Source organism: Sander vitreus, chromosome 9 (assembly GCF_031162955.1).
Source record: "Sander vitreus isolate 19-12246 chromosome 9, sanVit1, whole genome shotgun sequence".
Classification (NCBI taxonomy): Eukaryota; Metazoa; Chordata; class Actinopteri; order Perciformes; family Percidae; genus Sander; species Sander vitreus.
Genome location: NC_135863.1, coordinates 23,482,185 through 23,507,962, shown reverse-complemented (window position 1 = coordinate 23,507,962; position 25,778 = coordinate 23,482,185). Strand labels below are relative to the sequence as shown.

At 41.5% G+C, this 25,778-nt stretch overlaps 1 protein-coding gene across 1 annotated transcript; it reads right to left on the bottom strand.

Moving 5' to 3' along the window:
• Positions 1–9,041: 9,041 nt before the first annotated feature.
• hs2st1b (heparan sulfate 2-O-sulfotransferase 1b) lies at positions 9,042–23,055 on the bottom strand. The gene is made up of 7 exons (XM_078259402.1): positions 22,432–23,055; positions 18,529–18,767; positions 14,160–14,245; positions 12,945–13,083; positions 12,739–12,836; positions 9,955–10,112; positions 9,042–9,352 (listed from the first exon to the last, which is right to left on the bottom strand). The coding sequence occupies exons 1-7, from the start codon at positions 22,553–22,555 to the stop codon at positions 9,126–9,128; spliced, it is 1,071 nt and encodes a 356-aa protein (XP_078115528.1). The 5' UTR covers positions 22,556–23,055; the 3' UTR covers positions 9,042–9,125.
• Positions 23,056–25,778: the final 2,723 nt, after the last annotated feature.

Here is a 25,778-nt window from a genome sequence, read left to right as displayed (position 1 = left end):
CCAAAGGGCTATCCAGAGCGTCAAATATTGCCGTGGATGGGACAACATTTAGGGGGCTTTCACACCTGAAAGTCCGAACCAAGGTCCAGACCAAAGTTCATGTTTCTGCCATTGATCCGGTAAGTTTTGGTTTCAAACTGCAGTTACGCAAGCGCACTAAAGATCTATATGTGACAAAACTAAGTCGTGGCGTCATCACAGACGTGAGCTGCATCTCCAGATACTTATAATGAATTGGTTTGTAGATGGGCTTCCCCGTCCTTGTGTATCCTCTCTCTGTTTCAGAGACACCTACACTGTACATGTACTACCACTTCACAAGTAAACTGCTGATTTATTCTCAGCTCTGATAGCGGACAGCTGTCTGCTCTGACCGCATTCACCGTCACACACTCTCTCATGTAGCCTACACACTAAGCACTGAGCTGTTCCTTAAGGTCTTAATAATAAAATAACACGATGATAGCCTGCTTCCTGTATTTGGTCCGAAAGATCCCAAAAATGATTTCACACTAGAAACGAACCGGACCATGGTTCAGTTTGATCCGGACCGAGACTACCTCTTTTGGTCGGACCAAATTCCGTCTGTTTGGTCCGGACCGCGGTCCGGGGGAGGTTTCACACCTGTAACTTTGGTTCGGATCAAACTGTAAAGTCCGAAGGTCCGGACCAAACGAGGTAGGTGTGAAAGCCCCCTTAGTTGAAAGCCCCCTGTGTCTGACTGAGACGTTTAAACAGACTTTTTCTGTCAGTAACTAACACCAAAGGCAAGGTTTTTGATGTGCTGGGAGTGAGACTGTGTTTGACTTTGGGGATCCCCTGGCAGATATTCCCCAGAGGATGAATCCTACTGATTGCCAGACTGATCTCATTAAGTGGCGTATGTATGACACGCCAATTCGTATGCCATTATTGCCGTGTTATCAAGACGCATACTCGCTTTTTAGCGTGTTTAACAACGCCTTTTGGCCTCCATTGACTTACATTGCCTTGCGATTGCGTTTGAATTTACGCTGTAGCGAGTAGTATGAAAGGGCTAAAATCCGTGTAGGGAGGTTGGTTGAGGTGGTGGATGGGTCAAACACAGGACTTTCACCCAGGAGACCGGGGATCATGTCCCGCGTGTCACGTTTCCTTCCTGTCCCGCATGTCACGTTTCCTAAACTCAACCGTCGCTTTCTTCTTTTACTAAAGCCAACCACGTTCTTATTTCCCTAAACCCAAACCGCGTCACGTTTCCTAAACTCAACCGTCACGTTCTTCTTTTGCTAAATCCAACCCCGTTCTTCTTTTCCTAAACCCAACCCGTCCGCTGTATACGGCTCTCAAAATGCGTACAGATAACAAGCCACTTGGCTTTAGAAAGTGGGCGTGTATGTTTACGCGAAGTCATGATGTCATGTTGTGATTGCGGTAAATCGCTAACCAACGTAAATTCACATTTGTGGTTTTGGGTGAAATGTCTTGACAACTAGGCCTATAGGATGAGAAGACTCTTCTAAGCATCTGGATAAGAAAAAGAAATCCAGTCTGTGGCATAATAAAAGATTTTTACCCCACTTCCTAAGTGCGACTCCATTTACTTTACCTCTCTTAAAAATGACGTTCCCATATAACTAAACTGCAGTCTCAATTACGTTTCCCGGGAATTAGGTTTGTTTGTGACATATTACAAATACGTTTCTAGTCCACATAGGGAAGTGCGCGTATACTAACACAGGACATTCACCCAAGAGACCGCTCTTCGTGTCTTGTGGTTGACTTAACTTACATAACATTGTAACATTATGTTGGAAAGTAACTTATGTGATGTACTTGACTTATGTCACATACGTAACATACTTAAATAACGTACCCTGAACCAAACTAAATAGTTTAGTTTCAATTCACATCGTTAACGTGTTTAAAACTGTGACGGTTTCACAATGTGCTCCTGTTGCTGGTGTTGAAACAAACGTAATCTATGTGTAAACATGTTTCCCTTGAAATGTAACTGACAATGCAGTTCAGTTGTATGGGAATTTCATTTTGTCAGAGACAGGGTTGACCTTTCACGTAACCACGGGCTACCATTTTTGTTTGGACTAGAAATTTTAGGATTAGAAATGTTCTTTTTTATCGGGCGGTGGACGGAGTATTTGTTCATCCAGATGGTTTGGAGTCTTTGAGGACTCCAGAAATTCTTCCAGAACAGCAATACGTCCTGTTAATCGACCTTCTGGGGGTTTCAAACATATTGTAGAGAAATGGATGTTCTGTGAATCGAATGTAGCGCACGAGAGCCCCAAACTGTGTACCTTGTGTCAAAGTACAGCTTCACCGAGCTGCTAGCACGACTGTAGACACTTAGCGTTTCACATCATCAAATGTCAATATGTAACAGGCTAGAAGGCAAACCATTTATAGATGAATCTGGCAATGCTTTATGATTGTGATTGCCCCCCGTCAATTGCAAACTCTTATCTGCATCAGGCTCCAGTAAAAATAGGAATATCACGAACATTAAAGTTTTCTTGGCCCAGTGCCTCTGACATGCTGGTTTAATTTCACCTTCCATTTTCAGTGTGGCACATTTACATAAAACACAGCGAAAAGTAGTACACATAATGGTCCCCTTTGGCTAAGCGCTTGAAGGCCCTGTCCATAGTCCCAGTGAGGGGCAGTCAAGCTGCCTCTGCTCTGCTCTGTTTGTTTTATGGAGCAGTAGTGAAACCACTTCGAGGTCAGCTAGCTGCAAAAACTGTGCTGGGTCTCCTATGGTCGACTGAAAAAAGGATCAAAAACCGATCCAGAGGGCCATTTTTTTTTTTTTTTTTTTGAAATCCAGCCAACTTTCATTGACGAAAAGAGGTCATTACTCTGTGCTTATCTAACAGGATAAAATGCTCTGGATGGGTTGTAATGGAGACATTTTCTTTATGTTAGGGCTGCTGGACCGGCTGATCAATCCGTCTTGCAAAGGTGGTTGTGCAGGAAAAGGCAGATTATAAAAAAATAAAAAAAAGCCCAAAATGTCCCCTTTCACAACATGCAGTAATATGGGTACTCCATTTGCACACCCTGAATTAATTTGACTGCTGTCATTATGCAAGTAAAGCACAAATTGTCCAAGACCAAGTGAAACTATTTATAGCGTTCACAAGGCCTAGAGAGCCAAGTGTGCCTAATGGTGTAATTTGTATTGTTAATGGTAATGCACTATAAGTTTGTTCCATTTGGCTTTGCACAGGTGCTTTAATGGGGGCTTGGCGAACCGTTTCAGTCAGCCTGAGATCCCATGCTGCTCCGCAGAGGCTATTTTAGAAGGACCATGGCTCCCTCTGGTGGCTCAGAGCAGAACAGCGAGATGGAAACTGATGCCAAAAGTGTACACTGCAAACACGACCTGGAGTCAAGGTTAGCAGAGAAGCATGTTATTTTTTTGCTGAAACAAAAGAAAAACCTTTTGATCAAATCAATAGATCAAATCAAATACATTGTCAGGAAGGAGCTGCTTAAAAACAGATCCCACAACCGTCAAACAACAACAGCGCTAGATAGACTTTTGAAATATCGTGTTCCTAATTAACCTTCAAGCTCATCAGCCACAATCAATATAGAGTGTAGCCCTTTTTTTTTCTAATTGAGATGAAGTAATTATCAGACTGTATTCATCTCGTTAATGAAACAATGTTCCAATACGCCTGCAGCTAAACTGTTAATTGAGTTCTATTTTCTGAGACGGGCAGCCTCTCCTTGTGTCCATGGCCACAAAGCGTCAAATATGGGTTGGGGCCTTTGTGCTTGTCTCTGTGTAGACACAAGAACAGGCTGTGGACTGGTGGAGCATGCTAGTGTTTCTCCCTGCAGACACTCCCTCACTCCTGTCTATTCTGCCATCAGAGGAGGAGGCAAGAGTTGGTAATACTGCTGACTTCAGCAGATCATCTCGTCCCAGTCTGTTATTTCACGCTTTCGGTGGTTAAGTACTCCCTGTTGAGTAAGATATAGCGAGGCAATTACTCTGTAATTATGGAGCCAAAAAAAAAAACGAGAAATGGAGTCAAAGAGTTACTGGGCTCGTGTAAATCACTGCAAGGGACCCGAAAAAGGGTGCGAAAACAAGCCCGATGGTCCACTTATGGGAGTAGTCATCGACCCTGTGTACTGTATGAAATAAAACCTCCTATCCTGACAAAATCCACTTTTAAAAACCAGTGGGGGGAAAAAAGGCTAAACATATATTCAGTGTCCACTGAGGCCTAAGATCCCTAATCAAAAGTGTTTCTGTTCTGTTCCCAGCTGGTCTGGTCTGGTCTGGTCTGGTCTGGTCTGGGCACCCCCCCCAGAGTCTTGGTTGTTTATGTAGCCAACCTAATGCTTGTTTTTTTAAATTCGGTGCTTACTTGTTCAATTAGTTGTTTGTTTTTGCGCATTATATATTCATTCTATAAACCCCGAGGGGTTTTCTTAATCTCACCTGCACAGTCTTTTTTTTTAAATTTTTTTTATATTATTTTATTGTGTTACTGTTGTCTTGATTTTATTGTGGAAAATAAACAAATTCAAAATTCTACTCAAATCCATACTTGTATGGATTTGAGTAGAATTTTAGTTTAGTTTAGTTAAAACTAACTAACCAACCAAAGTGTACGGTGAAAAATTAAAGGGGCGCTCCACCAATTTTATGCATCAATGTTTTCAATGTATTAGTCACAATGAGTATACTCTCTATAAACAGATATCTGCAAATTAATGCAAAATCTTAAAAACGGGACAAGATTTTGGTATCGGAAGCGTTCTGGTTTCCGTTGTTGTCCGAGTAGTATTGGCCAAATCGCGTTTGAGCGGGCTTTGGTTGCATGCGGGTAAACAGTCTGTGTGGAGAGTAAAAGAGGGAGAGTGCATTGGCTGAAATGCAGTCTCGGAACCCATCGGCTATGGTCTGACGATGACTTAGCTTTTTAAAAATTGTAGCTGCATTCCATTGAGAGAAATGGTCGTCAGATGGATAGCCGATGGGTTCGGAGACTGCAGCGAGTACTACACAGTAGGGCTGCATGATGTGAGGAAATATGCGATAACGTTGTTGAATAACGAGATAGCAATATTGCTTGCGATAAATAGCTAGATAATAAAGTGTACTCTGCTTTCAGTATACTGCTAAAATACAACAAACTTCTTGTTCTTGAAAAAAATGAAACATTGAATTTAACAGAAGAAGGCGTTGATTAAAAAAAGAATAGTGGTAATAGTTACATTTTAAAGTGCAGCTTTCTACCGATACTCTCTTTTAACTAACTCAAGTTGCTCAACTTGATATCGCGATGACGATAAAAAAAAATAATAAAAAAAACGATTTGTTGTGCATCCCTCCTACTCAGCTTGTAAAAAAGGGCTTAGAGACTACATAGCCTATTTTTTAACAGAAACCCTGCATTACATTTTTATTTTATTTTTTTAGTTTTTTTTATCAAAAATGGCACTCCTTACCTCCAGCTTCTCAAATGTGAGGATTTTTGTGCTTTTCATTTAATATCATTGTAAAGTGAATATCTTTGGGTTTAAGACTGTTGGTTGGACAATACAAGCTATTTGTAAAAATCATCTTGGGCTTTGGGAAAATGTGACCCGCATTTTTTAACCCTTTTCAGGGTTTCATCAATAATGAAAATAATGCCCTAGCGTTGAGTATGAAAGACATGAACAATTACCTGGGGAATTACAGAGTTGCATTATGGGACATGTAGGATCCAGGTTGTAGTTTGACCTATTTTAAGGACTAAAAGTCAGGACTTTTTGCCCGGACAAGACTGAAATACCAATCTCCCATCTAATAGTTGTTGGATTAAAAAGAATCAATAAATACACATATTCATGGTCCCCAGAGGATGTATCCTAATGGCTTTGGTGATCCAGACTTTTCCTCTAGTGCCACCATAATGTTGAGTTGTGGTTTTGAGTGAAATGTTTTAACAACTGTCTAAACGGACTGCCATTACTTTCTTACACACATTCAAGCACCCCCCCCTCAGGATAAATGCTAACTCAGAGGTCTTGTCTAGTACATTTATGACTAAATACTTCTTCATATACCTCTTTATTCTACTTATGTATTTATTTGGATGTTATGGTATTTTTCTTTTTTACAATCTACAGTTAATGTACTTCAACTGTTTAGAGCTTTTATTTATTTAACTATTTATTTTATGTTTTGGTTTTAATTTTATTGCCTCCGTTTCCTCACTTATGGTGGCGGTTCAGCTCAGTTCCTATTTTTTATTGATTTTTTTTTTTCCTCTATATTTTCTATATTTGAGTGATAGCCATCTGTGGAGGTTCTGCCATAACTGCTTAGTGTTTGGACTTGTGATAGTATTTATGCTGAACAAACGTACATATCATGAACGTCAACTCACAGGCAGGGAGGGTCTAACAAAAGATTATATCGAGTTGCACTATGGGAAATATAGGAAGCAGGAATTTTAATTTTTAATTTTGCTTTACCCATACTCGGGACTAAAGCGCCTACACATGATAGGCAGCAAAACCACTGTGTGCTGGCCGTTCCATTCATTTCCTATGGGGAGAGCGGTGCCACCCACCTGTGCGCTGCGCTACTCTTGGCCTCACGCAACGCTCAGATTTGCCGCTTTGCGCTGCGCTCAAAGTTCAAATTATTTCAACTATGACCTAGCTGCTGACCTTTTGAAAGCGCAACCAATGAGAGAACAGCTGTCATTACCTAGCAAAGAGAAATAGCTTCCTTGCCACCCTTGATGACGAAAACCTGCGCGGTGCGCAGAGAGCAAATCGCTTATCATGTGTAGGCGCCTTCAGAGTCTCTGCTGCTACAGTTTTTTTTTTTTTTTATATATATATATTTTTTATTTTTAAAGAATATTTTTTGGGGCATTTTTAGGCCTTTACAGGACAGCTGAAGACATGAAAGGGGAGAGAGGGGGAATGACATGCAGCAAAGGGCCACAGGTTGGAGTTGAACCCGCTGCTGCTGCTTCGAGGAGTAAACCTCTACATATGTGCGCCCGCTCTACCAAATGAGATAACCTGGCCACCTGCTACAGTTTTATATGGAAGAGAAATTCAAAATGACTGGAGAACGCCTTTAAATCCCAGTGATAACCAACGCAGGACACCAACGTTCCATTCCTGATCAGTGTGATCATGAGTAATATGACACAAGCATACACATTTAACACAATCAACAAATCTTATAAAGGGAATACAGTAAGAGTAAAATGAGCCAAGACATTTGCTGTTCTCTATTTATGTTCATGTTCTTAATGGGGTGTGAAACTGAAGAGAAACAGGAACTGCAGTTCATAGGAATACACAAAAAAAAAAGAAAAAAACATGATTGTGAGATCACTGGAAAATATATGCAAAAGAAATGTCCTTAACTTGATAAAGGCACTATCAGCTCTACCTCCACACATTTTCTGACATTTTTTAGTCCAAACAATTAATTGAGAAAATAAATTGACAGACGAATCGACAATGAAAATAATCGTTAGCTGCAGCCGTAAAACCCTGTCCTCTAAATATTATTTTTCAGGAATCCCTTCTCCTGTCCAGGCTGTGGTCCTTTCACAGGCTAAAAACAGCAGCTATCAGTTATATCAACGATGCACATCACTATCTCTGTGATAAAATATTGAAACGATGTGTCTAGAAATTGAGAACATCTCAGAGGGATTGAAAAAATTCCTTGTCACGCACCAAATGATGCAATGGTCCACTCTATTGTCTTTTGCTACTATTTGGTCCAAAAACATGCTCCCTGCATGTTAATACAGTATGTACAAACACAGCTCTGATTTTTTTTTGTTTTGTTGTTGTTGTTTTGTAACAGTTTTAACTAGTGGTGTAACAGACCATAGTTGGTCCGTACGGATCAACACTCACGGTTTGGAATGCATGTGAACCGCGGTTGCAAAGTTTAACCATAAAATAAAAATGTAAAATACATTTTGACCGTTGCCGTTACCTAAACTAGGCTGAAAAATCGCTATGGAGGGTTGCCGTGAAAAGATACAGGCAACGCAATTGTCTGTTCACGTGAACGACGCATGTTCAAACCTAAACAACCGGTATCTACGGGACGGAATAGCAACCCGGATATCGCAGCCTCATTCCGGTGCCACTTGAATATCTGCGCTGCTCTCTGATGCTCCGAAACAGACGTTAGAAGAAACCGAAGCATCGCTGCATGCCACCGCTAACGTTACACTTGGCAGCAGGTAACGTTAGCCTGTTAGCTAGTAGCAGGCTTAAACACGGTTCAAATGCTGACAGCTAAACGGTGTAAAGTGTGAGTGTATTTCACTCCAACGTCCAACACCACGTCCACAGTCTGCCACTAAAGCTGTGAGCTAAAAGACACAAACTAGCACTTGGTCACTGCTGTTGTCGGAAAAACAACACGTGACGTGACTAAATGCTGCGTTTTCTTGAAACCTTGTGGTGCATTCAAAGTTGTTGTAAAATACCCTTTTCTCATCCATTTTTGTCGTTTAACAGCAATTTACTGGTGCAAGAAGTCAATATTGTTAAAAGTTGTTATTAAATATTTTACATACATCATTTAAATCCCCCCCCCCCCCTTTTTTTTGAGCTGATCTGAAAATTGATCCGAACCGTGACTCAAAAACGTCATCCGAACCGTACCGTGAGTTTTGTGATATGTTGCACCCCGATTTTTAACTTGTAAACAAGATTTTGTCCACCTAAAATGTAAAGTGTGCAAAACAATAATACTACAGGGAGCTGAACAGCTTTGGTGCGCTTATGTCCTTTTCGAATCTGTCAGAAAAACACATTTTTAAAATGGTTTTAAACTTGTTGAGGCTTGCTGCTTTTATGCCGACGCTCCACCCAAAACCCAAACTTCATAAATCAAAGGCTGCTTGTGTTTGGGTTTTCAGATGTTCCACATAAAAAAAAATGAGTCGCATCCCTCGTAGAAATTCCACTGTGCACTCTGAAAGGGATTTCCTGTACTGTAACAAGGTCAGAAAAAGCGTTCACCAGCATCTCTTGATGAACTTCCTCCCAGTGTAAACAAATTCTCACAGAGTCCTGGAAAGCCCCTGTGCAGCCCGCGTCTCTCTTTTCGATCTACACGTTTAGTTCCCTTTGGGGTAGATCTTTTCATAGAAGAAGCTCTGAGCCAGGACATAAAGTTCCCCATCTTTTTCCCTGACGGCGTGAGCACGCACAAACTGAAACTGTTCAAGTGCAAACTCGTAAAACTCGTTTTCGATTTTCCAGATGTCAGACTGCTGCAGCTTGGCTATTGTCTCTTTGGTGGGGGGCTTCTTTTCAGTGGTCTTTCGCAGATGGGACTTCTTCCCTGGAGGAACATGAGAAGGTCGAGTGAGTCTGTCAGTCTAGACAACACGGGTTTACTGCAGGTCGCTGAGCCAAAAAATAAGCTCAGTAACATCAAAGCTTTCCTTGATGGTGATTTCACTGCCAACAGAGCTCACTAGTGGACACCACAAACAGTGTTTCCATCGACATGTTTTGTGAAAAAAATTTGAATGAAAAAAAAATGAATTACATTTCATCAGTTAATTTTGACCTGGGGATATCCTGGTTAATATTTGACATACACCAGTCTTTTTATAATCCAAAACTACTAATAATTGCTCATCATTTTACTCAGAAATTAGGTCTAATTGAATGTAATTGACTATTCACTACTTATATGCACCAAGTGTAAAACTAGTTGTAATGAGTTGGAATGAAGTTGGCTAAAAAAGTGTAACACAGAATTAAAGGGTTATAAATTATACTTTACTTTATAAACAAGCAAACCAGACCAGGGGGGACAACAAGGGCATGGTCGACGGGAAGACAACACAAGGGTTAAAAGGTTGTGAGAAAATTGCATCGAGAATTTAAAAATCGAGGAAGGTATGGACTAGTGAGATGAGTGTGTTGTGCTGCTACCTGTTCTGTAGAGCTCTGTGGCTCCCCTGAAGAAGCGCGGCAGGGCTGCCTCCAGTATCATGATGAAGTCCTCCAGCTCCTCCGTCACTCCCACCAGCAGGTACTCATTCACCAGATTGGTCTTGGCCTGTTCCAGGGCCCATCTGCTGCCTGCATTCCTGCACACAAACATAGTATCAATAAATGAACTGTGTTCAGCATGAACAGCACTTCTCTAGTCTTAATGACTACTCAAAGCGCTTTCACATAGCACAGGAACCATTCACACACACATTCATACACTGGTGGCCGAGGCTGCTGTACAAGGTGCACACCTGCTCATCACACACATTTACACTCCCTACGGTGATCGGGAGACATTTGGGGTTCGGTGTCTTGCCCAAGGACACTTTGACATGGAACTGCAGGGCCAGGGATTGAACCACCGACCTTCCGATTGGTAAGTGACTGCTCTACACCTGAGCCACAGCCGCCCCGCTCCTTTGCTAGTTTAACGGCGGAAAGGGTTAAAAAGGGTTGTACTTAGTGTCTTCAGAACAGGGACATGTAAGTAGTTCTTTTGTAGATTATGGTGAACTTGTGTGTGTTGTAGCAGTGTTTTGCCATTGAGAACGAGGGGGCTAACCGCTAGCATGCTAGCACGGTTTAGCCCCCTCGTTTCGGCTAGTGACGTAGAAAACCCTGCAGATTTTGACCAGCTCACCCGGAGACTGAAGGCAGGACACATTCAGAAACCCCTCTCTCAATCAAAACAGCGTGGATGTTTTCTTTTCCAAGTTTGTATGTGTGTGGAAGCACCAGAGACACAAAATAACCAAATCCCAGAAAAAGTGATTTTTTTTCATAATATGGGCACTTTAAATTAAAATGTCTCTTTATTTTTTCGTCTTTTTAGGGCAGCAGTAGCTCTGGCAGCAAAGGGGGATCCACATAAAAAAATATGATTGTATTATTTATTTAAACTTAATATGGTACACATTTAAAAATATACCAAATATTCTATAGGCTACGCTGTTGAATAATAATAAAATACAGTGTGTTCAATGGAGGAAAAGAAGTTGTTTATTATCCAGACATTTCAATACCGTGAAACCGTGGTATTTTTTTGCTGAAGGTTATCATACCGTCAGAATCTCTTAACAGCCCAACAGCCTAATTATCACCTGAATCTGCAGCTCCGTTCGGCTTTAAAAGGGAGCTTCAGCTCATTGTTTTGGTTTTTGAACCTGCAACTTTACTATTTTGGTTCGCTCTCATAGCATCGTTTTAGGGCACGCTGGCAGCTATTTCAGAAAAAAGGCCCCGACAGCTCTCTGTACACTACCTGCTCAGCACTTAATGGGCAGACAGACACAGTTAGCGACTAGCTGGTGAACATGGTGGAGCATTTAGCAGATGAAGAGCCAGATATTCCCTTCATTAGTTGGTAAAGACCAAAAACAGAGAGACACTAAATGAGTGAATATTGGCCAGACGCACAACTCCAAATGATAATGTTGAACTGTAAACTGCTGGATCTGTAAATAAGCAACTAGTTTAAGAAGAGTAGTTTAAGAAAGTAGAATGTGTGGAATGAAAAAGATGTGATCCCTGCTCTGCTTTTGATCTCTTTTTTTTTGTAACTGTCCATCCAAAATTGTTATAGGTGTGCAAGGGTGAGAAACTTCAAACATGTCATTTACACTTGACAACTACCGAGCTAGACACACAAGTGATCACCTATGTTGATATTGTAGATAAAGACCTGCCATGTTTCATGAACAGCAAAAAAAAAAAAAAAAACATATTCAACACATTCAACACTATCTTTGGCCAAACGTAAAAGTACAGACATAGAGGTTGTATTTAACAGCCACCTGCCTTAACTTGTACCCACTGCAGCTTGTTAAGACACCGAGGACTTGTTGTTTTCAGAGGTTAGTCTCGCATTGCCAGACCCTCCTCCACAGCGCTGCGGAGGAGGGTCTGGCTAGTCCACACAGCATTCTGGGATGGGAGAGAAACGTGCTCTGGTTTATTGGCATTTCTTTGAACCAATCACAATTGTCTTGGCCGGTGCTACGCGCCAGACGGAGCCCTGATGCCGCTGCAAAATAGCATCGGTAAGGAACTTGTTTTGGTGGAACATGTACGTTTAAAAGTTGTTTAAGTCGTGCAACAGAAAACTCAGATTGGACAGATAGTCTAGCTAGCTGTCTGGATTTACCCTGCAGAGATCTGAGGAGCAGTCAACCATTGTCCTCAGAAATCCACCGGAGTTTAGAATTACAACACAAAGAAAGCGGAAGGTAACGGACATCCGGCCCAAAAGGACATTCGGCGGAAATTCCGGCGGCAACGGATTTGAAAAATTGCAAACAATGAAGTAAAAGCAATTCATTGTTCAGTCCTAATGTGCTGCATCGTATAAAGCTTTCCACAGATCTACGTTCTGTTCCTGATGGGGCAGGTTGTAACGATCAGGAATAATCTAGCTCACCCTCCTCTTGTTTTCCTCTTGAGACTAGAGTCTCAAGAGTTAAACTGAATCAGGCTGCCGACAGCTTGTTGTTTCTTACCTGTTTGAATGAACAGAACTTTGACACTTTTGAACTGTTGCCCGATTTGTTTTTCATTTAAGGTATACATCCTTTGTGTTGGCTGACATTTGAGTGTGTTGACTACAAACTTTTGCCAGGATATTTCCTGGCTGGCACCCCAGCAAAAATAAAACAAAGTAAAATCAAAGTTGCACAAAAAAAAAAAAAAGACGTCACATTAAAAACGCTCACTCAGCCCACTCACCAGCACTCTGAATGGTGGCCGCAGAAGAAGGGGATCTGCAGCCAGAGCTTCTCAGGAGCACAGTCAGACCCCCCCAATGACACGCACTCATCAAAGGTCTGAAAGACAACAGAAACACTCGCTATCATACATTTCTGTGTGGGCAAACAATGGGCGTTGAACAAAAGGGTTTATTTGAGTAAGACTGATGCACTCTAAATCCAGACCTTTTTGTCTCCTTGTTTCCTTCGCCGAAGCCCGGGTCTGTAGTCGTCTCCAAAACGCAGGAAGTAGTAGTAAGACACCAGGCGCTCTATGGGGTCCCTCACAACATTTATGTACATGGGCCTACCCTTCGCCCCATATCTGGACAAAAAGAAAGGGGTTGACATATTTTAATTGCATCGAACAGATACGTGAGGACTAGTCCAACAGACATCAGACCATGAAGCTGCCACCTAATTAACAGTAGGGCAGCACGATATGAGGAAAAACGTTGTAGAGTATTGCGATAACGATATTATTCAGGGTTTCCCTCCCACCAGGCCTAAGTCGCCCCCCACCAGACCTACGCCAGTGGGAATTATTTTTGAATGTATTTTAAGACGTTTTTTTAAAAACTACAATTACAGTGCGGCAGCTGGGTGGGAAACTTAAGACGTAGTCATATTTTTAAATTTCCAGTTAGCTTTTAGCACTGACTTACTGTAGGGCCCTGTGGAATCTCTCTCTACATTAATGCTCCGTTACTGGCTTCACGCCTGGCCCTCGTCAAAAAAAAAAAAGACACTTGCCACCACGCTAAACAACTTTTCTGGGGGAAACACTGTTATTTGTGATACATATACAGATATTAAAGTGCACTCAGTTCTTTCTGCTGCGTTCCGTATTCTGCTAAAATACAACAAAAGGCTGGTTGAATTGAAAAAAAAAAAAACGTATTTTCAACATTCTTTTATTGAACTGAACACAAAAAGGCATCACTGGAAAAAAGAATGGGAGTTGCATTTTAAAGTGCGGTTTTCTGCTGATACTAACTAACTAACTCTTAAATCTCTGTCTTCTGTGATATGTCGTAGCCTTTTGCGATGTGTATATTGCGCAAGTTGGTATCGCGATGACGATAAAAAAACGATACACTGTATATCGTGCAGCCCTAATTAACAGTGTTTATTGCACTATAGAAAGCTTTTCCATCAGTGAAATGGTGGCAACATCTGGGAGAACTGAGACTTTGAGTTAACAGTCTCTCTCTCTCTCATTAGGATAATTACCTGTGATCACTGAAATGATAGTGTCAGGGCAGATAAGGACAACAATGCTATTAATCAACACTAAAGCACATGTTAGCAATCAATACATGACCTCCCTTTTATCTGCTCTGCTAACTGTTTGTAACAAATCTGGAAATAATGGCATTACAGAAAAAGGAAGGGCTTTACTTTGAGAAGTCCAGATAAGCTACATGGCCGTGGTAGAAGCCGGGCTTCATCTCTCTCCATGAGCTGACATTCCTGACAAAGCGCACCTGTAGCCAAAGATAATGGAAACTAATTATGGAGCAGCAGCAGGGAAACTCCAGCAAATGGAAACATAGCAGCAACAACAGAAAAAAAAAAAAACACCGGGACAGAGAAGTGAAAATGTCTGGCTTTGCTGAGGACTGATACATTTGTTTTTCTGCTCAAAAGACACACTCTTTTTCACATTTTAAAGGACGTAGCGAGTCTTTGCAGTCGACATTGTGAGATTCTCTCTCTCTCTCTCTCGTAGGCATAATGTAGGTGGCGGTATGAGCCTTAAACTTGGTTTGCGATCCGCTAATTAAAGCCCCCAACGTTTGTAGTTGTTCTGTATTGCCCTTCACAAACTTGTCCTTTTTTATGAATACTGACCACTACCATCAATTCCAAGTATTCCTATTGGCTTGGAATTTTACATTTGCACTTGCATGAACTGGGGTAGACGCTCCAGAATAATGCGCCATCTTGAAATACGTTAGCCGGTAAGGGACATACAGGACATACTGCTCCGCCTTTCGCGTTTTCAACTCACAGATGCTGCTAATGGGCATCGTAGCTTTCCGGCCCCGGCAAGTTTGAAGAAGGAAACATGGAGGACCACACGTATTCAAAATCCAAATTTCAGGAACAGGAGTCTTCTTCTTCACCCAGAAAAAGAAAACGGATATTGAAAAGAGCAAGAGACCGGCGTCATCAGGGTGAACATTGGAGCTGCTTTGGACGCTGCAGTCTCCTTTTCTTTCTCTCTCCTTTTCTTTCTCTCTCCTTTCCGTCGGGTGGCGCACGTGCCCGCTCGTGGTGTGAAGTGTGCGTCCGCGCCACTCTCCGACATGAACTCATCCATGAACTCCAACAACCACGGCTGATAGACGGCCTTTTGTACACCTTTGCTTTTTGAAGCGTGAAGGCTACCGTAGCTGCAATACTGCGTGGCGAGTCAGAGATCAGATTTATAATGATCTCAACGCTAGATGGGAGTAATTCTCACACAATGTAGCTTTAACACACAGAAGAAGAAGTTGCTTTTTCCCACATCAAACTTTTTCCCCGCAGAGAAGATGGCTGGAGTCGATCCGGAGTTTAATGGTTAGTAAGTTATTACCGGTATTTATTCAGGGTTTTTACTGCATAGAGAAAGGTTTTAGCCAGCGCCAGAGGAATATCACGAGCACCAAAACGTCTGATTTGCAGCTGCAAGCGTTTGCAGAGTCAGACTGTACCGGACTCTCCAGATGACCATGCTGCTCTGGGGACCGGCGGCGCAGCGGGAAACCACTGCCGACGGACGCAGAGCTCTCCGTCCGTCGGAGCTCCGACTGCTGTCTGTCTGCACGGCGGGCTACGCTGCTTGTCTATCAGTATTAAATTGAGACAGTTTTATAACCTGCAAAAATAAAAACGTCTCGTATGTCACGTTAAATACTTTTCCCCGTGTTTTGGTACAGTTCATTTTAACACCTGATGTGCTTTAGCAACATTGAATATGCAGAGACGTCGTCTCGCTCCGCCTCTCTGCTGAGGCCCGTTCACGTAACAGCAGCAGTTAACTGTATTTCACACTATGATGGTTACATATGCAGTAATCAGCAGTTCACATGCATGCCGAACTGTAGGGGCAGTCTGTTACTCTACATCACGGACAATTTATTTATCAATATTTCAAAATAGAAAACATTACACTTCATAACGTTTTGTATTCATAACACTAATGAAGCCCAGCGCAAATTCTTTCAGGAAGACTTCTAATTACTGCAATCACCTCTCTCTCTCTCCCTAAAGCTATTCAGCTGTTAAGAGGCGTTCACTCTTCAGTAAACCAATCAGAATTGGCCACGAAATTCATGATCCAATCACAGCATGATATCCTGCTTTAAATGTCGCGCTCCTTGCTATCAGCTGTCTTCTCAGGCAAACGTGCAACCCTCCTCCCCCCCTTCCACCTCCGGGCGTCGTCAACCACTGCAATCTGAGTCCCTTTCCCGGCAGACAGGTCCTTCGTTCGGCCTCCGGGTTCCCTCTATGCCATCACCAGTGTCTAGGCTCCATCGGGGGGGAATATGTCTGTTTCTCTACCCCTTTAAATATTTTTAATGATGGAGTCTAATTCCCAAAGACTTTGTACATTTCATATTATGCTTATCTACAATAAATATTTGCATATCTGCAACGAAGTCTCTCCTGATTGAATTGTATTATTGTACAAATTAGCTGCAACAGTAATAGCAGTTACCTTATGTAAGTCACTCATACACTGTTCAACTGGAGGAGCAAAACATGCTTCTGACTATGTTGTCAAGTGTAGTCAGATACGAAAGCCCCCTTCCCTTACTGCAGTACACCATTATATTTATATAAAAAAAAAATTTTTTTTTAAATACAAAATTTGAATTGTTACCTGCAGAATTTTGTATAAAAATATTTGCAGTTCAATTAATATAAGAAGCATGTGCACCTCCCACCCCGGGTCAGCTACCACCACAAATAGAATGTAATACTGTGGGAAACACTGTAATTTAACAGAAGATTGTAGTTATGTGTCCTACTGGCGCATGGTGGCCCAATGGTTAGCACTGTGGCCTCAGAGCAAGAAGGTTCTGGGTTCGAATCCAGGTTGTTTCGGGCCTTTCTGTGTGGAGTTCGTATGTTCTCCTAGCCTGGTTGACACCAAACCCTTCTCAGTTGTAACTGAGAGTGGGTCTGACGCTTCAACGTTGCATCGTGTAAGGCGTGTAAACTCAACGGTTGCGGTTTGTGATAAAACTGGTCAAATTCTATTAGCATGAAAACAAATCCCAGAGCCAGTAGCAAACTCGGACACGTGTCATTAACCCCTAGGTTCATTTTGCGCCGGATTTGTCCTTTAAAAAGGTAAAATTGTGTAACTGCTGTAATAAATTCTGACCTTTCATGTTTTTAATGGGATTTTGACATCCCTGTGATCTGGTATTAGTTTGCACTGCTGCATCTAAATACAAATACAAATACAAAAAGGACTTGGCTTGGGTGGTGAAAACGCCACAGAGGATTGTGGGAGCTGTGCTCCCTGGCCTGGATGCTGGGTATGCTTTCGGTCTCTCAATCTTACAGAGGAGAGCCAGTAGTATCAGCATGGACATGGAGTGGGGATTGGTAGCTGGAGAGATGCCAGTTCACTTCCTGGGCACTGCCAAGGTGCTCTTGAGCAAGGTACCATACACCCCCCCCCCCGCCAACCGCTCAGGGAGCTGATCCAGCAGTGGCAGCCCACTCACTCTGACATCTCTACATTTGTGCATGGTCCTGTGTGTGTGTAATTCAGGCCTGTGTGTAGTGATCAGTCCCTCCAGGATTCCGCTGCCTTTTTTTGAGATTGCCTGATTTTGCGGGGAGCTCCTCTAAAAAAATTACGATAACAGTTGCAATTTTTTTATCAAATTTGAACATATGCTCAGGCCTTATGTCCCTGCAGCAAAACTCAACGCATTTCTCTGTGAGGGCTTGGAGAAGTAACAAAAGAGGACACTGAAGGCTGACTATCATCTTTTCTGCCATGGCAAGCCTGCTTCATGTGTCTGTTCATCGTCAAAGTCCCCGTTTTTTTTTTGCTGTCATAGGCGAGCAGCGTGCAAAGCCAACACTTACCTGTATGTTGTCACTGCCCATGACTTGTTTAAAATGGTTCCATACCTCCGACTTTCCTCCAAACTTGCTCAAAGTTAATTCTCCTTTTGTTTTTATTTTTTTCTTTACATCTTCAAGCTCCATGTTGCATTTAAGCTACACAATACAGCACAGCAGGCCCGGTGCGATGCGTGCGAGTGGAGGAGACGCTGCGCATGATTATGGCATAGCTTTCTCCCCACCCAATTAGGCTAATAAAGTAATGATTAAAAAAAATGCTCGATGCTTGCCCGGCCTGAGGACAGTGGTGGGAAATATCGGCCCGACACGTTCGGGCAGAGAATCTAAAATCTAGCTCCCCTGAAGAAGCGTGGCAGTGTGTTTTAAACCAAAACGTAGCAATGTTAATGTAGCCTGAGGAACAGCTTCTTCCCCAGAGCTGTAGCCTCCACTCCCCCCTCTCTCCCTGCACAAAAACATACAAATTGTAGCTGCTAAGGACTACTGTCACAAAAGCACTATAACACTTTAATAACTCTGCAAAGGCTCATATGGGTCTTTTTTATGTGTGTTTTTATCTTGTTTTGATTTATGTATTTACCGCTGCTGCACTAACTGCCACCAATGTAATTTTGTTGCGTTCATACAATGACCATGACGTATCTTGAATACTGGCTGCTGATCTTACCTGGTCCTGTAGAGACATGACAGGATTGTTTTTGGTTGTATTGATGTGCAGGACATGGAAGTGATTCTTCCCACACAGGTCGTAGGCGATGTTAGTGAAGGATGTGCTGGCCGTCTTGGGCACTCTGTTGTAGATGATGACCATGTCATCTTTTTCTGCCAGTGGTGACAAATCCCGCCCAGCGTCCTCACTGTGACGCTGCTCTACTTCAGCCACCTCGTGTCTGGCAATGGTACGTTCTGTACGGGCGCAAAATAGATATAAATACAATATTTACCATCAACGATCGATCATACATACAATTTTCATTGTTTGGTTGTTTGCGGCAACTGCTCCTAAACTGAATCAATATCATCTTTAATTTCTATGATTATGGAGTGGCTGGCATTCTCTGCTGCCTGGATTTTAATGAGCCAAAAAGTGAGTTGATGCTTATTGTTATTCTCATTTGGCAGCGTACGCAGCAGGTGTGAGGCCACCAAGACAACAATAAAGACACAGGTACATCTGTTAACATAAATGAACAAGTACTTTTAAAACAGAGTATGTCTTAAGGAAAACAAAGTTTTCAGATACAATCACATCAAAACAAGTAGGTTCATGATAACATTGACAGGAGGCATAATTAAAAGTGTTTTCTCACACTTCTTGTCTCCACTGCAATGCTAATTAAAGCCAATTACTGGAATGACCTTCCGAGTATCTCCCGGCTCAGCTGCGTGCCGCTCAATGTAACGCAGTCATCACGCTGCCGAAGCAGCCCTTCAGTGACACCGTGAGGAGAGAGAAGCCACGTGTCGGCAGGATGTCTGCAGGGTTTTTCCTGGCTCAGAATGTGACTTTTTTTTTCACAGATATGAAGCGGGGTGGGGGAACAAATTTCTGCATTTGAGGGAAATCACAAAACTGAGGAGCCAGGTGATAATGCTGGGCAATATATCAAGTTTATGTCGATGAGGCTAGATATCATCTTAAATTTTGGATATCGTAATACACGTATGGTGTCTTTTCCTGGTTTTAAAGGCTGCATTACAGTAAAGTGATGTCATTTTTCTGAATTTACCAGACTTACTAGCTGTTTGAATCTTTGCCTTTATCCACTTCGTCATTGTATTCACATTATTGGTGATTATCAAAACTCAACTCTCAAGTCAACCCCTGCAATATCGACATCAATGTATTTGCTCAAAAATGTCGTGGTATTTGATTTTCTCCATCTCGCTCAGCTCCACGAGGTGACAATTAAAAGTGGACATATTATGCCTTTCCGTATATTCTGTCATATCTACAATGTTATGTTGGATTTTCAAGTTAAACGTATAATGAGGTGAACATATTTTAGAGAAATCCCTGTGAGCTAAAACGTTCAGATTTCCAACTGTTCTGAACGCTCCGGTTTCAACAGTTTTTTCTACTCTCGGCTAAGTGTTACGCAACTCTAAGCCGGCCTTCTAGATTGGTCATCTGCTCCAGGTAGTGTTTTTTTTAAGCCATTCCGGTGTTAACATTGTTGCAAGTAAATGCTAAAGGCAGTAAAATATGGCATTTTGGCTGCCAGTGTTGAAAAATTGTCCGATTGGGTAGTGTTTGGTTCAGAAGCCTTTATCTGCAATATTTGACAGTAGAAAGTGCTGCTTCGTTCCACTACAATCGAACATTTGCATACTGCTAACTATTAAGTAGCTGCATGCTAATGTGACATAGCTGTAATCTTGGCGGCCAATGCAGGTCATTTCCGGTCACTTTACTGCTGGGACATGTCCAGTTGTGTAATATTTGGTTTAGAAGCCTTTATTGGTGATTTTTCACGGTACAAAGTCCTGCTATATATGCTCCGTTGCAGTAGCTCCAGCTTCAACTAGCTAGTGAAAAAAGAACTGGAGCGCACCGGAGATTCCAGGAAACACGCTGGCCAATCGGAGCAGACTGGGCTTTTTCGGTAGGAGGGATTAAAGAGACATGCGCTATCAGAAATCAGTATCAGAAAAATAAAGTTTTACATTAAAGCATGTAAACATGTTCTAGTACAAACACAAAATGCAAGTTTTATCCTGAAAATGCTATATAATAGTTGACCTTTAAATATAATGGAACATATTGCAGTAAGGGGGCTTTTACATCAGGGACATGGGCCCGGATCCGAGTACAAATGACAGCCGAGAGAGTAAAATATTAGCGGCTGTGGGTGAGAGGGGAGTTGACTGCTGGAACTTTTTAGCGCTGGTGATTTTCCTTGGGTGCTGGCTAAATCCTTTTTTTTTTTTTTTTAGGGGACGCCAAAAAATCCTCTATGCAGAAAAAAGCCTGGTTTGTTGCATTTTTGAAGGCAGATGGATGTTCTCTTGTAATGGCCTGTTATTTCCCTCTTCTTAAAGACATTATACAGTAAATGTGCAGGTTAGTTACTCTCATTCCACTCAATGTTCAGCTTTATTGAAGTGCAATATAGTAGTACTACTGTACAGTAAGATAAGATATAACTTCATCCCGAGGTAAATTACTGTGCAGCAGTTGCAATACAAAGTGTGAAGAGTGCAAATATAAAAGTATAAAAGATAGCAATGTTATATGCAGGGTGGCAGTCTCATAAGTGACCAGCCAGCAGTCTACCTATGATATTAATTTAAAAAGGGAGAACCAAAATTCATTCCACAGTAAGTAAATTTGTGACATAGTTGGTGTCCATTTCTAAGATTCCAAATGAAGAAAAACGAGCTACAGGTGTGAAGAATTTAGCTCTTTTTTTGGTTTGAAGTCAGTCACAATAACTCACTGCAATACATTGGGCTTGATACGCCGGATGGACTTGCTGCATATTTGGCTAAACAATATTCAAGCCTGAACACTTTGAGGGAATGCAGGTTTCACATTGAAATGTTTTTGTAGAGCAATGTATCATACAGCAAAGAGCTATTATTTTGAACAAAAATGTATACTATATCATTTCATTTAATTGCCTGGTTTGATTGTAAATTAAATATATGGCAGAATGTAAGTTTGTTTGCCATTTGCCACGATTGCCATCTCGAATTTTACTGAACAAACTAAATAAGAAGACATAGAGATAACCAATAAGTAGCTAGTCTAAATCCTTGATGTTGCATCCGCGATTGCTCCGGTGCCGCAGGAAGTTCCGCCGGATGCATGTATTTTCAGTTTCCTTCCGCTTTCTTTGTATTGGAATTATAAATTCGGTGGATTTATGGGGACTATTTTTGACTGCTCCTCAGATCTCTGCAGTGTAAATTGAGACAACTAGCTAGACTATCTGTCCAATCTTAGTTTTCTCTGTAGGACTATTTTGCAACTTAGCACCGCCCATGACGATTCTGATTGGTTTAAAGAAATGCCATTAAACCAGAGCACGTTTTCCTCCCATCCCCGAATGCTATGTGGAGTACCCAGACCAGAGGGTCTGGCAACGCGAGACTAATGAGTAGCTATTGTTAACAATACCAGTTGATAACAACGCATTACGCCGTTTTTTGTGCATGCAAACAGCGTAACAACATGTCCACAGATAGAAGTTGAACATGCCTGTGTGAACGACTGATTTAGTGACACAAATAAGACAGAAGTGCTTATAACTTTATGTTACTGCAGCTTTTCACAACTGTTGATGCAGGGGGGCAGCCATGTTGGATTTTGAACTTTGTACGAGTTCCGAGCTCGTGAATCCGAGGTCAGGGGGCGTGTTTACGACTTTGACCTCGTTAAAACTGAGTTGCGAGGTAAATAGAACGCGGCATAATAAGTAGCTAACGTTATAAAAATCTACGTATTTTTTGTTTGTTTGCTCAATATTATTCAAAGACTTAAACGGCACTTTCCGTAAGCATAATACTAGCCTAACGTTACCTTTGTTTTGGTCTTACCCTTCTTATATACTGTCTATGGTCTTACCGAGTTTGGCTCTTGACTCCTCCAGTTTCTGGATCTGGTTCTCAATAAAGAGCATGGCCACTCCAAAAGCCAAAACAGCCAAAAGCTGGAACTTTGCCGGCATCATGATCCTTAAAAGCCCCATCAAACCACCACATGAATAATACCGTGGATAAAATTAACGTTAACTTAGCTACTGTAAACAGTGGAATGTCTCAGATCCACTGCTAATGGCTATTACAGCAAACGTTACTAAGTTACGCTGCTAACCAACTACCGTTAGGTTAATGCAAACTAATTTACTTAGCTGTTAGCTAGCTAGCTGTTTAACGCCATTAGTTGACACCCAACAGCCGTCAAACAGGGTTAACTCAACGTTAGCCTTCTCCGTTTACTATCATAAAGCCACCTAAATTAAAGCTAATGCATTATCTTAAAAACAAACAAAAAAATGAAGACGGTAGTCACTCCGCATTGTGAATTCGGGCTTGCTTTCTTTTGACCCTGCCGATAGTCAACGAGCCTCCATTTAATGCGACTTTTGCTGGAGGAAAAATAAACCGATAAAAGCGACTCCAAACTACAGTTAAGTACAGCAGTGTACAGGACAGGGGCTTGTTGCAGCCAGAGCCAGCAAGTAGCATCACTCACTTGAGGATAGCTTCTTGTTCTTCTTCTTTGTGTTTACTGGAAGTTAAAAAAAAACAATGTTAAACGTGCTTACCGCCACCTACTGGACCGGGGTGTGTACCATGGCAAAACAGAAAAAAGGCTTACCCTTACATCTATTTGATCCAGAAATATTGCAGTGCAAGCAGTGTTTTAATTTTTTTTTATTTTCCTCTGATCTATCACTAACTCTCAGCAGTCGTTTTAAGCTCCATTCCTCCGCTGCCTCATTAAACTTATCTCACATCTCCATCTCTACATATTTATTAAAATGCAGAACATGTTCTCAGTCTCCCAGTACATTACACCACTGACACAGATCCAAAGGTCTCCTTCTAATTAAACACGTTGTGTTGTGAAACATGCCCAAGCCTTAAATAATTAAGTTTTGTAAGTAATTCAGTTTAAAAAGCACAGTCCCTGGTGTTCAGGCATGAATATATTATAAGTGTAACTATGGTTCTTGGAATTTCAGATGACAGTCTAAGTTCTCATTGCTTTCAATCTTTACTAAATCTTAGTGTGGCGGTTGGGGACAAAAACTAACCCACAACATCATATTATTTTACTTTTCTTTTATCTCTACTTTCTTGTTTTAATACCAAATTAAGCAGTAAAACAATTCGAAACAAAATCTGGTTTATTGCAAAGAAGGTTTTCCCATACAAGGAATTTGCTTTGGTGTTTTTGTGCACAATAAATGGCTTTCAAGATTTGTTATAAACAATCACTGCGGGCTCTGGATGGGAATGCACCTCACAAAAGGAGCCTAATCCACTTAGCATACCACTTACTTACCACTTAGCATTGTTTTCATATAACACTGTCAAACTCACAACAGACAGGTTAAAAAAAGAAAGTTTCAAAATGAATGCAGCAGAAATAGGACTTCCTAAAAACTTCAGTAATGCGCCTTTCGGACCTTGAAATTAAACCCTCTCATGTAATATGGCTTAAAAAAACGTCAACGTTAAACGCTGATGCAGTTTTAAATGTTTTATTACCACGAGTTTACAGACGTCTCTGCTGATTGAGTATCACCTGTGACCTGAGCCGAGACACACCCACCAAACGACAGAAAACATATCTCAAACATAGACTTAATATTTACAGTCTATGCAGTCTCTCTCTCTCTCTCTCTCTCTCTCTCTCTCTCTCTCTCTCTCTCTCTCTCCCCCCCTCCCCCTAGAGGTCTGGAGAACTTCCGTTGTGTAATCTGGACGCTGCGTTTTTTTGCTGCATTTGTTTTCTGTGTTTGTGTGCTTTTCTTTTTGCATCGTTTCATATTTGAAGCGCGTTTATGTATTTGGTTGTGTTGTGTGTATTTGCAGTGCGTTTATGTATTTGGTTGTATTGTGTGTATTTGCAGCGCGTTTGCTGAATGCTGCGCATGTGTTGTCAAATTAATGAAGTTGTTTTCTTAATTTGCTTGTGTTTTGTCTATTTGTGTGTGTTTTCTTAAGTTGCAGGGCGTTTGCCCCTGTCGGCCACCGTACCTAGCACATTCATTCATTCATTCATTTTCCAGTGTCTCTTGTAAAGCTGCCATACAGGTTCTTTATATCAAATATGAATAACAGGATTATTACATTTGTTAATAACCCAATTGAAAAAGTCCTTGATTCAAATTTAGGAATATGTATGTTTTGTTTTGTTTTAAAACAAAGTAAAAGTAAAGAGTACAAGTAAAAGTACTCAGTATATGCAGTGGTCCCATGTGTATTGTACAATGATATAGGCCTAATCGCTTTCATTTTAGTATTTTTTATTCTAACAGTAAGGTGCACACTGTGAGGGTCAATGACGTGATTTTTTTTCTGTACATATGGGTTCGATATTTTTACTCAAATGGTCAAAGAATAGACATAAAACAAGATGTTTACAGCATATGGTGAACACCTGATCTTTACCGTTGGAAATATTCTGTAATTTACCAAACATAACCTCACAACTTGTTCTTTTAAACCATCTTCTGTAGAAAACAGAGAGTCAACATCAGTCAAGAAGCACTGCATTGACATCTTGCTTTCAACTTTGGAGTCTGGGTGGAATTTGTTGGCTAGTTGTGTCGCCATGCAATGTAATGACAGTTTGGCAAACTGTGTGGCAAAAAAAGCTCTTTATCTTGTTCCCCACTCCTTTCAAGGGCAGTTTTTCTCTGGATTCCGGGATGATACATGTTCCTCTGGGTTCTGGGCTAACGCTTGTCTCTCTTTGTTCTGGGCAGCATCTTTCTCTTCCAGACTCTTAACCTCCTGAACAATTACCTGAGCGATGTCATCTGCAATAATTTGAATCTCCTGGGAAGATTGCAGCTGGGCATACTCAGGGTCGGGCATATCATCCAGAATAGGTTCTGTGAGTCCACTGACCTCATTTGTAATATTTCCTGGACAGCTATAGTTGTTGCATTCACAAAGTTGTCCTCTGATGCTCTTGAGACTAGGGATTTTGATTGCACAGATCTGGCTGCTGACTGCCAGTGATCAGTGTCTGCTTCCTCTTGATCTTCCATCCCAAGTTGTCCATCAGTGTCCATCTGTATGGAGATGTCCTGTCTTGTCCGTGGTCTACGTGGTCCAGGTGTACACAAAACATCTTTCATCTTGCCCATGAATGCTTTCAACATATCGCAGGCATGACGGACCATCACATTAAGTCTGTGAGGGGGTGTCACACGTTCACTAAATACAGGCTCC